The sequence below is a fragment of the Sorex fumeus genome, unplaced genomic scaffold (assembly GCF_029834395.1).
Source record: "Sorex fumeus unplaced genomic scaffold, SorFum_2.1 ptg000006l, whole genome shotgun sequence".
Lineage (NCBI taxonomy): Eukaryota > Metazoa > Chordata > Mammalia > Eulipotyphla > Soricidae > Sorex > Sorex fumeus.
In genome coordinates, this window is record NW_026606063.1 from 26,568,516 (window position 1) to 26,585,040 (window position 16,525).

The 16,525-nt window shown below is 47.2% G+C and overlaps 1 protein-coding gene across 1 annotated transcript in view; it reads left to right on the top strand.

Annotated features, from left to right (window-relative positions):
• The first annotated feature begins 553 nt into the window (after positions 1-553).
• Positions 554-16,525, top strand: part of NOL10 (nucleolar protein 10) — a 91,398-nt gene continuing 75,426 nt past the window's right edge. The window contains exons 1-8 of the mRNA XM_056123515.1: positions 554-694; positions 3,199-3,244; positions 6,719-6,817; positions 8,929-9,006; positions 10,560-10,597; positions 12,889-13,025; positions 13,757-13,822; positions 16,438-16,498. Coding sequence (XP_055979490.1) covers positions 629-694; positions 3,199-3,244; positions 6,719-6,817; positions 8,929-9,006; positions 10,560-10,597; positions 12,889-13,025; positions 13,757-13,822; positions 16,438-16,498 — 591 coding nt within the window. The 5' untranslated portion in view covers positions 554-628. The remainder of the gene's footprint in view (positions 695-3,198; positions 3,245-6,718; positions 6,818-8,928; positions 9,007-10,559; positions 10,598-12,888; positions 13,026-13,756; positions 13,823-16,437; positions 16,499-16,525) is intronic.

Consider the following 16,525-nt stretch of genomic DNA (forward strand, 5'->3'; position numbering starts at 1 on the left):
AAGTTGGTTCCCTCGGTAACCGGGCGATCACGCTCAGGAACTTTCTGAAAACAGTGTGTCGACGACGTGCGGTGTGTATCCATCCCATCCCAAAAGCCTCCCCTCTACTCCTCCCCAGTCCATCCTTCCCCATCCGCACGGAATCTTCTGTTGTTGTTGTTTTTTTTTTAAGTTGGCTTTGCCTTCCTTCCTAAGTGGATGATGCCAATCGTCCTGGAGAAATCCAGACGAAAACAAACATCCTTTAGTTTTCAGGCTTGTAGCATGCACTTCTCAAGGGCTGCTGCACGGAGGGAGAGACGATTCACCAGGCCTCGAGTGGGCCGGCGCAGCTCGGGGCCCTTCTGAGCACCAGTGTTGTGCAGAGAGGATGGAGAAATGGCTCCGGAGAGTGGTTCTCAGACGCGGGTGGCAGCTGGTCCAGGCCGCCTCGCTGCACACCTGCCACGCTGGGACATCTAAGCCCGCTCCGGGAGCACCGGGAAATCCCTTCTTCCGGGAGGGATGCGCACTTCCGGCGCGCGGAAGTGCGTCATCAGCCCGCGCCGGCGCGCACGGGGCTGGGGATTCCTGATGCTCATGTGCACCGCTGGGACCGGGCACTGCGCCGGCTCTAGGACTCGCCGCTATGCAGGTCTCCAGCCTCAACGAGGTGAAGATCTACAGCCTCAGCTGCGGCAAGTCCCTCCCCGAGGTGAGTGCCGTCCCCGTTGCGCGATGCCTGGCCCCTCTGTGGAGGGGGGCTCCTCTCCCCGACTTAGGATGCAGAGACTGGGAGGTTCGGGGGGCGGAATCCGGGGAAACTGGTTGGCCGTAGTAGGCGCTGAGTGATGCACGCGCCCCTCTGGGCTTCTGTGGATACTTCTAGCATCCAGAATATATATAGGCGCGTGCCCTGATTGCTTCGTTTTCATGTTCATGCCTCTGCGTCCCTAAGTCGGAGTTCTTGCTGTGTATGGGCCAGGTTCCAGGAGGACAGCGTGAGCAGGAGGGATGCCAGCTGGTTATCTACTGGAGGATAGTTTGTTTTAAGCCGCGTAGAACTTAACCTGATGTCCTTGTCTTTGGACATCAGAGTTGGGACGCACTTAGCGTATCAGTGGCTCTTCTGCGCGTTGCTTGTATTAAAAAACACAACAACTGACATCCAGTGCAGGGAGGGCCCCTCACCCAGATCACTTTTGCAGGCTCTAATGCTCCCCTGGTGTTTCTTAGTAGTGCTCTCTTGTTGGAACAGACGAGGCTCAAGGATAGCTGTGTTGGGCTCATGAGGCGAGAAGAGACTTAGCTTAAGCGCATTCCCTTTTAGGGACTACTCGTTAGTAAGAGTTTCTAAAACATGCCACTTGGTGGCTGAAGAGACAGGACTGTGGGTAAGACCAGCTGATGAGGGTCAGCCTGCTGGGAATGAACCCTGAGCGCAGAGCCAGGTGTGGTCCCCAACCAAACAAACAGAAGACCCGTGCCACTTGATTTAGTTTTGGCTTCTGGGCTCCTCCAACCTTAGTGCGTGGAAGTTGCCCCCTGGCAGTTGTACAGAGGCAGGATTGGGACTTGGGTCTCCCCAACTCCAAGCATGCAGGCTTTTGAGCCTTTTGAGCTATATCCCTGGGCCAAAACATGCCACCTCATGGAATGCTGTTGCCAGTCTGAGTCCCATCTCTGGAAATTGGTATAATTTTAAGGTAAGCTCTTCTTTTCTGGGCTTGCCCCTGACAGAGTTAGAGCTATCAACTGCCTTCTTCCGTCCTTCTCAGAACTCAGGTTAAGGAGCTCCTCCTCTCCCAGCAGTTTTTCACACAGCATGATTTTGCTCAGTTGTGTTCGTTCATTCTGTGCCTTTGTTGAGAAGGGACTGTGCGGTGGTGATGGTGTGAGATCTGAACCTTGGTGGGGAGAAGTGTAAGAAGTGAGCAGGTTAGACCTTCAGATCAGGGGAAGAGCTTTGGTGAGTGACCGGAAGGGAGCTGCTGGGGACAGAGTGTTCAGAGACAGTGGTTTGGGTGACGTCTTCAGAGAGAGCCTTTGCAGAGGTGCAGAATCTTGACCGATTCGGAGGCACCAGCAAGTGAAGCTGTGCTGGGCAAGTTCTCCAGTGCCCAGAGAGTGGAAAGTGTCCTTGGTGCACGCGACATGTTGGAGAAACAGACAAGGATAGCTGTGCTTGACCAGTGAGGTGAGAACTTGGGGGCTGACGAAGCTGGAGAGATGGCTCTCACAGGCTAAGGTAAGAAATCAGGGTCTATGCTTGGTGCAGCTCAAAGGAGATGCGAAGCCCTAGTGGGGTTCAGAAGGCATCTGGGAGGAAGGCTCATGAGATTTACTAACGAATTGGGTAGTGGTCAGGAGAAGTCGGAGTGCAGGAATGGAGGAAAGCCAGAGAGAACTCGGCAGTTTGGGAGCTGAGTTGCTGGATGCATGGTGTCGGTGATACCTAAAAGGGAGAGTTGAGGGGCATGTTAAGGTGAGAAAGGAGTGAGCAAAAAGAATCAGAAGGTTTGTTTTTTTTCTTTTGGGGGGGACACACTTGCCTGGGCTAAGGGTTTTTCCTGACTCTTGCTCACGGATCACTCCTGGCAGGGCTCAGGAGACCATATGGGATGGGGTGCCGAGGATTGAATCTGGATTAGCAGTGTGAAGGCAAATGCCTTGCCCACTGTACTGTTGCTCCATCCTCCCATCCCCACCCCCAATTTTGTTTTTGGTAGCTAAGTTTGGGAGCCACTTTTCTGTGCCCTCAACTGAAGATGTGTGGGCTAGGGATATGGCACAGCAGAAGCGAATTGCCTTGAATTTGTGAGAGTCTGGGCTGATTCCTGGCACTGCATAAATCAACAAGGAAATACATCTGTTTTAAAAACAAGTCTTGGGGCTGGAGAGATAGCACAGCAGGTAGGGCGTTTGCCGTGCACGCAGCTGACCCAGGTTCGATTCCCAGCATCCCATATGGTCCCCTGAGCACCGCCAGGAGTGATTTCTGAGTGCAGAGCCAGGAGTAACCCCTGTGCATCGCCGGGTATGACCCAAAAAGCAAAAAAAAAAAAACAAAAAAAAAAACCAAGTCTTCAGGGGCACTCAATTCTCTGGTCACCTGCTTCGAGCTCGGAGCGTGTGATTTCTTGATTGGATTCTCTCTCTCTTCTCTCATAAATCCTAGATAGAATTGTTTTACATCAGTGTAATTTTTTTTTCTTCTAGTGGCTTTCTGACAGGAAGAAAAGGGCCCTACAGAAGAAAGATGTTGGTGAGTATTGTTTGTTTCCACATTCCCTGCACTGTTAATGGCAGTAATTGTGCGGCATTGTCAGGCTTTTCTGATCATACACAGCAAAGCAGTGGAGATGAACTTTTTACCCTTTTCTTCTTTGACCTTCCTCTGACTTTTTTTCTTAGTATGTCTGTGAGAAGGTTTGATTTTACTTACTTAGAAGCAAACAGGGGTTGGAGCGATAGCACTGTGGGTAGGGCTTTTGCCTTGCATGCTGCCAACCCGGACGACCTGGGTTCGATTCCACCGCCCCTCTCCGAGAGCCTGGCAAGCTACCAAGAGTATCTCAGCAAGCTACCGGTGAGGTATTTGATATGCAAAACCCAGTAACAAGTGTCACAATGGAGACAGTTACTGGGCCTGCTCAAGCAAAATCGATGAGCAGCGGGAGGACAGTGACAGTGACAGAAGCAAACAGATTAGCATGTTACTGTGTTGTGGATCACTTAAGTGATCCTTAATCACTTAACTTCCCGTTAGTCTCCTCGATTTGCTCTAGCGGTCGCCAGTAACGTCTCCATTTGTCCCTGTCGCGTGCTAGTGTAGCCCAGTGGCATCTGTTCGCTCCGGGAACATGAAGGGCCTCAAACCGATCGTTCATGATCTTGACGAAGAAGTCTGACCATCTGGTAGGTGGGCGGCCACGCGGTCTTTTGACATCCCGTGGAATCCAGTCGGTAACAGCTCTAGTCCAGCGGTCGTCTTTAAATCTCATTACGTGACCAGCCCATCTGATTTTTGACACCTTGGCAAATGAGACAGTGTCCCTGATTCTTGATCATCGACGGATGTCAGAACTCCGGATTTTTTCTCTCATTTGAGTGAAACGTGATATTCCAAGCATAGCTCTTTCTATTCTTCTTTGGGAGACCTGAATAGCGTTCTCATCTTGTTTGCGTAGGGCCCAGGTCTCTGAGGCATATGTTAATGCAGGAAGAAGTATTCCAAGCATAGCTCTTTCTATTCTTCTTTGGGAGACCTGAATCGTAGGGCCCAGGTCTCTAAGGCATATGTTAATGCAGGAAGAACAGTGGATTCAAAGAGATGTGCCCGGAGCCGGAGGTTCTTCGTCCTCTTAGCTATTTCTTCGACGTTCTTGAAGGTGTTCCAAGCCGCTCTCTTCCTCCTGCGCAGCTCGGGTGCCAGGTCATTTGTCATGTTGACTTCTCGACCTAGGTATGCATAGCTGTTGCATTCGGAGATGGTCGTTCCGTTGAGAGCGAATGGGGTGTCAGGAACGAGGCTGTTTCTCATAAACATTGTCTTCGTAAGATTCAGCTGTAGTCCTACCTTTCCACACTCACGGTCAAAGTCGGCCAGCATTTGTGCCGCTTGGCTGATGTTTGGTGTTATTAAAACAATGTCATCAGCAACGCGGAGGTGGTGTAGTTGCCGACCATCTATCTTCACTCCCATTCCTTCCCATTCCAGTCATCGCATGATGTTCTCGAGGGTGGCACTGAAGAGTTTTGGTGAAATGGTATCACCCTGCCGCACCCCTCTCTTGACATCAACGATCACTTCTTTGTAGAATGGTGAGATCCTGGTAGTGAATCCACAATACAGCTCACGGAGGATCTTGATGTATTGGGCTTGAATGCCCTGATTGGCTAGGGCTTCAATGACCGCTTCCGTCTCAACAGAATCAAAGGCCTTCTTTAAATCAATGAACGTTAAACAGAGCGGCATCTTGAACTCCCGAGAAACCTCAATGAGCTTGGTTATCGTGTGGATATGGTCGATGGTGCTGAATCCTTTGCGGAACCCGGCTTGCTCGCATGGTTGTCCTTCATCTAGTGTTCTGCCAATCCTATTTAGGATGACTCGAGTGAACAATTTGTAGATGACAGACAATAGGCAGATCGGGCGATAGTTGCCAATGTCATGGATGTCTCCCTTCTTGAACAGTAGTACAGTCCTGCTGGTTTTCCATTGGGATGGAACCTTGCATTCAGACAGGTAGCGAGTGAAGAGCCGAGCCAGTGTATTGATGAGTACTGACGGCAGGTTCTTCAGGTGTTCAGGTCTGACCTTGTCTGGGCCGGGTGCTGTTTGTTTCTTTACCGACGAATTGGCGTGTCGGATTTCGGAAGGGAGAACGTTGGGAACGACATACCCATCCTGTGGAATTTGGTATGTCGGCAAGTGGACATGGCTATCGAAGAGATTTGAGTAGAAGTCATGGATAATCTTCTCCATTGCCGTTCTGGAGGATGTGATGGATCCATCAGGACGTGGGAGGGCAGTCATCTTGGTCTTGTAGTTGGCGAAGGACAGGCGGGCATTATGAATACTTTTCCCAGCTTCTGCCGCATCTATCAGTATTTCTGCTCTTCTCTCTCTTCTGCTCTTCTGTCGTGGATAATCTCAGAAAATACAGACTCCTGAGTAGTACCCAGGTTGACACACTGGCCTGGGCTACCTCCCCCTCCCCCAACCGGGCACTCAGGGGGGCCCAGATGATGCCACACACAGCGAGAGACTCCTCCTGGGGAAGCCCACTGCTGCTGGTGTTGGCAGTAAGCCAGCCTGCTCTTTCCTCCAAAGACACAGGCTGCTTCTTCTCCTGGGCTCTTGGCCACATAAGTGCCCCTGAGAAATGATTCGGGTGCTTGGGGCACGGGCACTGCCTTTCTGATACGTCCAACAAGATGTGGAGGGATCTAGAGGCCCAGAGGGGATCGTCTCTCCTATCAGTCCAGAAGATGTTCTGTTCTCAAATCCAAATCCTTTTCCAGCAAGGTTTTCTCCAGGAGAAACGATTCTCATTTGCTCCCTGCCTTCCCTCTGCTAATGTCCCTGTGGTGACCAGGGTCCCATGCTTTGCTTGATTGTGGAGCTTTTGCCTGCATGCTTGGGGTCTGACAACAGGTCAGGTCAAAAATAGTATTTTTCACAATTAACTACTACTATTATTATTATTATTTTCTTCATCTTTTGGGGTTACACCTGGCGATGCTCAGGGGTTACTCCTGGCTCTGCACTCGGGAATTACTCCTTCCTGACGGTGCTCGGGGGACCCTATGGAATGCTTGGGATCAAATTCAAGTTGGCTGCGTGCAAGGCAAATGACCCATCCGCTGTTCTATCTCTCTGGCTCTGTATTTGGCACAGTTGAAAAAGCTTCCCATAACAGGTGCACCTCACCTTTTTCACAAAACATTGGCATAAAATCTGGGATGGGTGTGCAGTGAAGTGCAGGTAACTGGATGTTTGATCACTGCAACGACTTTGTAAAATGTTAAAGAAGTTACTTTTTTTGAGAATTAAAATAGTTGGGCAAAATATTGTGCATGCTACAAGCTGACCTCTGCACTCCCTTCCTCCCCCGCCCTCTGCCCGCCCCAGACTTGGAGGCACTGGGGCAGAGACTGCCCGACATGCTCCGTCTTCCCTCCCTGCAGAGTAAGCACAAGGCATTAACTGCTCACTCATTTCTTCTCTTTGTAGACGTCCGTCGGAGAATTGAACTTATTCAGGATTTTGAAATGCCTACTGTCTCTACCACTATTAAAGTGTCAAAAGATGGACAGTATATCTTAGCTACTGGTAAGTATGTTTTTGGTCATGATTTATATCTGCTCGTAGCAGTTGTAAATCATAAGGCATGCCGCTTGGTTATGTTAACATTTTATTTTAATAAAATCTCAAAATAGAAGTATTGAGAAAATGGTCCTGTGTATGTCCATCTGCCCACCTCTGGTGTTTTTGGATTCGCTTTATCTGTCTCCACCCCTCTTTCCATGTATCAGTTCACATCTATGTTTTTAATGCATTTCCGAAGAAGTTTCAGTCATCGGCGCGTGCCTCTGAATGCCTCAGCCTGTGTACTGTGAACTGGAGTTCAGTCTTTATGGGTTTGGGCAAAGGGAAGTTTGCATCAGTGAAATAGGCAGCTCTCGTGTATTCTGTTGGATAATTTTTGACAACTGGCATGTACCAGTGTGGCCCATGCCCCCCGCCAGGTTTGGGGAACTTTCATGCTGCCAGGGACCATTTGGACTTCGTCACATGGTTGTCAGGATGTTGCAGGCAGGCGAGCTGTGGGCAGTGGACAATTACAGCAATGATGTCTGTCCTATCAGGGGGCAGGGCCTGGTCACAGGAGTTCATGGACCTTAAGTGACCTGCAGACAGGGTATCCTCCACCCTGCATTGTTTCACCCAGAAACTTTTTTTAATTTTCATTTTATTTTTTTTCTTAAAAAAAAAAAAGAGTGACAGTGAAATACACAGTCACAAAGTTGTTCATGGTTGGGTTTCAGTGATACAAGGTTCCAACACCTGTCCCTTCACCAGTGTGCATTTCCTGCCACCAATGTCCAGGAATTCTAAGATTTTAATACAGCTGAGGTTAACTTAATTAATTCTGTTTTAACTGGATGGTGACTTTGTGGACCACAGGCATCTCTGTGGCATATTGCTCTCTTTTGAGAGAGATTTATTTCTGAGTCTCTGGATCATGGTCATTACCGAGCTTATATGGCACCAGAGGCAATTCGTGAGGGTGACTGCCAGGCTACCAGATGCACAGGGAGATGGGGGAGGTCGCTCATTCCCAACTCCATGCAAGCCTGGAGATTTTGGTCACAGGTCCTGCATACCTGAGTTTTTCAGAAGATTCGCTCATGTGTGAGGCTTGTCGGAGCCTGTGGAAGTTAGCCGTGAGCATGGCAGCGATTAAGTACTGTAGGTTTTCGGCTGCTGGGGCTCTGTTGGGGCAAGTGGGGGGACTCACCTGCCCCCCACCCCCAGGCTGCCTTGGATGAGACAGCCTGACGTGGGATCCAGAGGCATCACTGTAGTATGTTGCTCACTCTCTTTTAAATGTTCTTCAGTTTATCTGTTCTCCTTTTCAATTAATTAATTTATATTTTGGGCCACACTTGGTGGTGCTCAGGGCTTACTCCTGGCTCTCTACTCAGGGGTCACTCCTGGCAGGGCCCTGGGGACCATATGGGGGTGCTGGGGATCAAACCCAGGTTGACCATGTGCAAGGCAAGCGCCCTACCTGCTGTACTGTCTCTCCGACCCTTGTCTTTGCAGTTTGGATCATCAGAAGCAGTTCGTTTCAATCAGCTTTGTTAGACCTTTTGTAATGTTCATTAGTTACTTATTTTTTCATTTTATTTGATTCAAAAATCGTTTTTTCATTATTTCAAAATCCCCAGTCTTTCAAGTTCACTTGTTATAATATGAATACCTTGATCTACCTGTTTTTATTTGTTAAGTAAAGTATATTTGAGGGGGATTATTTTTCATTTTTTGTAACTTGGTGTTTATATTCTTTGCTCCTTTCTCTTTGGACTTTTGGGAGAGCTGCTTTTAAACTCTGTGTGTATGTGTGTGTGTGTGTGTGTGTGTGTGTGTATGTGTGTGTCTTTGACCTCATTGCCCTACTCCTGGCTCTGTACACACGGGCCGCTGCCAATGATGCTTGCGGGGAGACCATGATGTGCCAGGGATTGAACCCAAGCCTCCCGTCTGTAATGTTCAGCGTCCTGAATTCCCTCTGGCCCTGCTTTTAATTTGTTCTCATCTCATGTGGTTATAATGAACCCTACCAGCCTTTGAACAAGAGTATATTTAACACGTCTGCAGGGCACCGATGATAGAAAGTTTGTCCTTCAGTTTTACAGCGCATAAATCTTTCATTTTAGGAACATACAAACCTCGAGTTCGATGTTATGACACCTACCAGTTATCCTTGAAGTTTGAAAGGTGTTTAGATTCAGAAGGTGAGTAAAGATGAGATTTGAATTCCCTGAGGTGGCCTCTGAGCCTCAGCTGCTCCTCTGCCTTTCAGTCTAGGAGTGGGTCCTGCATTTCCTTTCTTTTTGGCTAACTAACAGATCACCTCCCGTTGGCCACTTATATCGTGAGCTCATAGCGCTGGGTGGGGCTGGTCCAGGCTTAGCCAGAGTCCGTGCCATGGATGGCACTCAGGGTGCCAGAGGGGACTCTGGTCTGGAGGTGCTGGGTAGAACCCTGCTTTAGATGGTTGGTGTGGTTGGTGTGGTGGGCGGGCTGGAGTCCGTCACGGTTGTCTGACTGGGCCCCTTGTTGCCTTGTGGCCATTGGCATCTGTGTGTACTCCTTGTCCAGTGCTCCCCCATCCTTCCTGTGCTGGGAGTCTCTCCTTCCCCTGCGAAAGCCGGACTGCTAGGTGGCGGTGCCCATGGTGCTGGCACGCCCCTCTTGGTGCGTGTCCCAGAGGGCAGCTCTCCTTTCCGGTCACCTGAGCCAGGGAAGGGAAGGTAGCGGGCTGCATTCTGACCAGCGTCATCCTTCTCTGAATCAGTGCCCTCTCCACTGCTGACAATAGCCATTCTCATGCTCTATTCCAGTGCAAGACTGTGAGTGAGTGAAGAGTGATGGTTGCCTTGTCGTTGTTTTGGGGACATCCCAGCTGTATTGCTACTTGCTCCTGGCTGTGCTCAGGGGGCCACAAGGAGCTGGGGATGAAACCCGGTCTCCCTGCATGCCAGGGACACGCACCGGCCCTTGGAGCCTTCTCCCCAGCTCTGGTTGGTTTTCTTGTTTGTTTGGTTTTGCTTTTTGAGTCACACCTGGTGATGCTTAGGGGTTCCTCCTGTCTTTGCACTACTCAGGAATCACTCCTGGTGGTGCTCGGGTAACCATATGGGATGCCAAGGATCGAACCTGGGTTGGCTGCATGCAAGGTAAATCCCCTCCTTGATGGACTATCATTACGGTCCCGGATCTATTGTTTTTATTTATTTTTTCAATTTTTACTTATTATTTTTTGCTTTTTGAGTCACACCTGGTGATGCACAGGGGTTACTCCTGGTTCTGCACTCAGGAATCATCTCTGGCAGTGCTCAGGGGACCATATGGGATACTGGGAATCGAACCCAGGTCGGCCATGTGCAAGGCAAATGCCCTACCCGCAGTGCTATTGCTCCATCCCCTGTTCTATTGTTTTTAAAGCAAATGCTTTCTGAATATCCATTAATTTCCTCTACTCTGAACATCTCAGAACTGCTGTGGTGGATCATTCCTGTAAGCTTTTTCCTGTGAGCTTACTTATTTTTTTAAATTTGTATCCTTTCTACAGAAAATCTAGTTGATCTGTATTTAGAAATTATAAAGTCTTGAATGTACTGTTTGGTACTTTGAGGATGATAGCTGTGGCGAGAACTTCGTTATTTTACACGGGGGCAGCAAACACAGAAAGACTTGGGGTTGGATTAGAATTTCTTGTTGTTTGTCTTTCATTAAGAATGTGGATCGACAGTTACAGTTCTCTCTCCCATTTCTTGTTTTTCAGTTGTCACCTTTGAAATGTTGTCTGACGACTATTCCAAGGTATGCCCAATAGCATTGGTTTATACTGATATACTCAGAAAATGCGTATATTTACGATGTGTTTTTATGATACCATTGTTAAACTGGAAATGATTGGATGGTAAACATCATTTCCGTTAACATATTTGCAGTTGGTCCAGTTGGTCAATGTGTGGTATATTGTATCTTTAAAAAGTGATGGAGCTGGCCTTTGGTTAGTCTGGTATCAAAATGGGTTTTCCATGTCACAAATGAAAACTTACCTATATTGTAAAGAATTGATAGCTGTCATACGCTTTTAGATGGTATTATTTCGTATTTGTGATTTAAAAAAAGTCGGGGGTCATATCCAGTGTTGCTCAGGAGCCACTCTGGACAGTGCTCGGGGAGCCATGTGTGCAGGGCATCAGACCCGGAGCCTCCTGCATGCAGACCTTGTGCGCCCGCCCTCTGCACCTTCTCCTCAGCCCTGATTGCTGCATTTCAACGACAGTGTTGTCAGGCTTTTTTTATTTGCTTGCTCATATGTGAAGAGTAAAATAGCAGTGTTGTATGTTTAATTTTTCTTAACCCTGCAAGTATTCTGAAATACTATAAAACAATTTTTTTTTTCGGGTCATACCTGGCGATGCACAGGGTTTACTCCTGGCTCTGCACTCAGGAATTACTCCTGGCGGTGCTCAGGGGACCATATGGGATGCTGGGAATCGTACCCGCGTTGGCCACGTGCAAGGCAAACACCCTACCCGCTGTGCTATTGCTCCAGCCCCCAAAACAAACATTTTTTTATTAAAAATATTTTTTCAGTTCCATAAGTCCATCTTTCATTTGTCATTTTATTTTATTTATTTATTTATTTATTTTTGCTTTTTGGGTCGTACCCGGCGATGCACAGGGGTTCCTCCTGGCTCTGCACTCAGGAATCACCCCTGGCGGTGCTCAGGGGGCCATATGGGATGCTGGGAATCGAACCTGGGTTGGCCACATGCAAGGCAAACGCCCTACCCACTGTGCTATTGTTCCAGCCCCTTTCATTTGTCATTTTAAACAGTTAGAAGAGTTAGTAAAAATGGGACTGGAGTGTTAGTATGGCAGGTAGGGAGCTTGCCTGGCATGCGGCTGACCCAGGTTTGATTCCTGACATCCCATATTGTCCCCCAGGCACTGCCAGAATTGATCCCTGAGTGCAGAACCAGGAGTCGGCCCTAAGCACTGCTGGGTCTGGCCAAAAATCTTAAAAACAAAAACAAAAGAAAAAGTAAAGTGCCTTCTTTAATGTAAAATGATTTTGCTTTTTAGTGCTTTAATTTTTTATTTAGAGGAAAATGACTTTTCTGAGCTGACACGAATCGTGAAGTAGTTTATCCTCTGTGGGTGGGTGTGCTGGGGAGGGCGCCCAGGCCTTTGCTGTGCTAGCAGGGGCTCTGCTGCTGACCCATGCCCTCCACCCCACTTTGTCCTTTTGCCCGTGATAACCGTTTAGCTTATGGCTTTGGATGTATAATTTTTATAGCAGATTTTCATCAGTCTTGACAAATTTGCTTTCAAGTATCATCTCGGGGGAGGGAGGGGTGGTGATAGCCCAAAGGCATGGAGTGCATTCCTGTGAGAGGGCCCAGGTTTGAGCCCCAGCACCACGTGGCCCTCGAGACACCAGTGTCAGGCCTGAGGAGCACTGTATCACCAGCTCTGAGCATCGACCATTAGGCCGGAAGTGCTGGGTGGGCCAAGCATCACCTTGAGTAGCCCCCAGGTCCCCGGGGAAGCTCTGGGGGAGGTCTCTATAAAGTTCATAGTGAACACACTATCTGCAGGTTTTTAAAGATGACTTTTGTCGTGTATTAATGTTAAACCCACGCAGAGAGTTGATCAGACCCCGTGCATGAGTTGTGAAGTAACTGTAATGTGTTCTTAAGGAAAAGAGGAAATTACTCACCAAGGGTCACCCACCAAGGGCCACTGAGCCAGGTAGTTGAAGGACATTTGTTTGAAATCTTAGTGGGAAGTTACAAGTTCAGATTTGCAGCAAAACCATTTAGTATACAGCCGGGTATTAAGAAACCAATGGGGAAGTATGGTTCCTAATCCCAGATCTGTTGTATTTTTTTTCGTGGTGCTGTGGAATAAACCCTGGGCCACACCCTCAGCCCCTGAGCCTCGACCCTAGCTCCTTCCTCTCGATTCTCCCTCACAGTGGCACGTTGGTGGGAGGAAGCAGAGCAGAGAGAGATCACCATTGTTCTTTGATAGTTTCGTGATGCTCTAATGACCAATTTAGCAACCTAATTTTTTTCTTTTGGTTTCATTTTCAGATTGTCTTCTTACATAATGATCGATACATTGAATTCCATTCACAATCAGGCTTTTATTACAAAACCAGAATACCAAAGTTTGGGAGAGATTTCTCTTACCATTATCCATCCTGTGACTTGTATTTTGTTGGTGCAAGGTAACATGGTCCACCCCCCCCCCCCCCAACCCCTTGGTCCTCTCTTGTCTTCCTTCTGCTGACTCCTGTTCTTGAAATTGAAATTGAGGCTTTAAAGAAAAAGACATGATCGTTGCCTTTCATTTGCTCAGAGGGTGTAGTTCTGAATTGACCAATAGATTTATGAATCGCATCTTGATCTCACTAGCATGTTGTCTGCATCTAGAAGAACGGGGTAACCTATCAGGTGATATTCACCATGAAGGTCATTTCTTTACCCCATTCTAAAGCATTTTCACAATTACCTAAAATGTTGCTCTATGATGAGGATAATAATACCCGTTTTAGGATGTTTTGGAAAATATGAGCAAGTGTCTGTAAGAAAGTCACTCATAATTATGTAACCCAGAGGAACCCTTACTAGCATTTCATTTTTTTCTTCCCCGTTGGTCTTGTATTTTATACAGATATGTATATTGGAATCCTGTATTCTCTATGTAATTTGTAAGTAAGCTTCTGCTTAATGACTTCATATCCTCTCTTGGCACGCAGGTGGTTCCGTTTCCATTACACATGAATAGACTCACACAGAAGACAGTTTTTTTTTAGGGTAGAACACATTTTTGTATCAGTTTAAAGGACACTTATGAATGGTGTGTATATATATGGGATATATCCTGAATTTTATTCTTACGTGAATGAAAATTTTATTGTACTTAACTAGACATTTAACTCTACTCATTGCTTTGCAGCTCTGAAGTTTATAGATTAAACTTAGAACAAGGGCGCTACCTGAACCCTCTACAAACAGATGCCGCGTGAGTATTCCAGGACTGTGGCTGCTGTACTTGTTCTGACCAGGGGGTGGCGCCAGAGGCTCAAGCTGGTATCTGACATTACCTTTAAAGCAAAGTTTGGGTTTAAAGAGGGCAGTATCAGGTTGAACTACCACTTTCTTTTCTTTTCTTTTCTTTTCTTTTCTTTTCTTTTCTTTTCTTTTCTTTTCTTTTCTTTTCCCTTCTTTTCCCTTCCCCTTCCCCTTCCCCTTCCCCTTCCCCTTCCCCTTCCCCTTCCCCTTCCCCTTTCCCTTCCCCTTTCCTTTCCTTTCACTGAATCACTGTGACATCGGTACAAGCTTTCATGTTTGGGTTACAATCACACAATGATCAAACAGCCATCCCTCCACCTGGCACATTCCCCACCACCAATATCCCCAGTATCCCCCCTTTCCCAACCTTCCACTGTCCCCATGGCAGACAGTATTCCCCATACTCTCTCTACTTTTGGGCATTATAGTTTGCAATACAGATACTGAGAGGTTATCTTGTTTGGTCCATTATCTACGTTCAGCACACATCTCCCATCCCAGCTGATTCCTCCAACCATCATTTTCATCATTTTCCTAGTGATCCCTTCTCTATTCCAGCTGCCTTCTACATCACCCTCCCCCCCCTCCCCCCGCCCGCCCTGCTTATGAGGCAGGCTTCCAACTGTGGAGCAGTCTTCCTGGCCCTTGTATCTACTGTCCTTGATGTAAGTCTCATATTATTTTATACTCCACAAATGAATGCAGTCCTTCTATGTCCGTCCCTCTCTTTCTGACTCATTTCACTTGGCATGATACTTTCCATGTCTATCCACTTATAAGCAGATTTCATGACTTCATCTCTCCTAACAGCGGCATAGTATTCCATTGTGTAGATATACCAAAGTTTTTTAACCAGTCGTCTGTTCTCAGGCACTTGGATTGTTTCCAGATTCTGGCTTTTGTGAACAGTGTTGCCCACTTTATTTTCATCATCAAAATCCAAGGAACAATAAAGCCATATAGACAAAGTTAAAAAACAAAAGGACCATTAAATATTTCCTTAAAAATCACTGAAGTTTATCTTAAAAATTTAAATATTTAAAAATACACTCAAATTTGGCTGGAGCAATAGCATAGCAGATAAGGTGTTTGCCTTGCACGTGACCGACCCGGGTTCGATTTCTCCACCCTTCTCGGAGAGCGTGGCAAGCTACTGAGAGTATCCCACCCGCACGGCAAAGCCTGGCAAGCTCCCCATGACATATTCAATATGCCAAAAACAGTAACAACAAGTCTCACAATTTTTTGTGAGTTACTGGTGCCCACTCGAGCAAATTGATGAATAACGGGAGGACCGTGCTACAGTGCAGTGCTACTCAAATTACAAAAAAAAATTAAATATGCAGTGTTGTTTTTGCAGTGTTGCTTAAATTTTTACTGATGATTTTGTGTTTTGGATCTTCTGTGGATTTTTAGATAATTTGGAGTACTATTTAAAATTACTCATTCATAGCTTTCTGCTAGCAGACATTTAAGGTTTTTCTCACTTAGCATATGGATAGTCTGTACTTTAGTTTTTGGCGTCTCAGTAAAATATTTTACATGTGTTTGTTTCAAAGAGAAGTGTGTTATGAGTTTTTTGTAATAATGATGATACCAAGTAATAAATTAATCGTGAAAGCCTGTGTGCAGGCATTATTCAGTATTTTATATATGTCACCGTCACCGTCACTGTCCTCCCGTTGTTCATCAGTTTGTTCGAGCGGGCCCAGTAAGTAACATCTCCATCGTGAGACTTTGTTGTTACTGTGTTTGACATATTGAATACGTCACGGATAGCTTGCCAGGCTTTGCCGTGCGGGCGAGACACTCTCGGTAGCTTGCCGGGCTCTCCGAGGGGGGGCGGAGGAATCGAACTCGGGTTGGCCATGTTGGCTGGGTGCAAGGCAGACACCCTACCCGCTGTGCTATCGCTCCAGCCCATTTTATATATGTTATTTTAAATTTAAAAAAAAATTTTAAGTTTAAATTTTTGGAGTTTTTTTTAACTTTTGGAGTTTTTGAAAAAAATTTGGAGTATTTTTTTAATTTTGGAGTTCTTTTTTTTATGGATTTGGGTTTTTTTAAGTCTTATTGATTGTTTTGGGGGATAGGGAGTAGGAGTCATGGGCAGGGCAAGAGGGATGCTGCAGGGGTATGCCCGAGGCTCTCAGGAGTTTAGGGCTGCCCACCCGCCCCGAGGACCCAGTTTGGGGGTTATTTGGCCCACGGCCATCAACCACCACATCTGCAAACTCTCCCACACGACACTGGGTAAAGCCCTGCTTGGAGACGTGGATCAGCCAGGCTAACCAGAGAACTTGGACCTGGTCCAGTGCGGGGCTTTTTCTGTCCCCTGCTCCAGCACCTCAGTGATGTGGCCAGCGTGTCAGGCCAGAATGCCACCCTTGGAAATAGAAATGCCGGTGCCCACGTGCCTCACAGAATGTCCCCTCTTGAGGATACTGTTGAGAGTGTCTGCATCTTCCCAGAACTGGGACCCCCAGGTCAGGTTAGAAAGGGCAGAATATCCTTCCCCACCGAGGCCGACGTTAACCCTGCTCCCTTACTGCTTTCCTGTTCCAGGGAGAATAACGTGTGTGACATAAATTCAGTGCATGGCTTATTTGCCACAGGAACCATTGAGGTAAGTGCTCGTTGGCTCCTGTGGTAG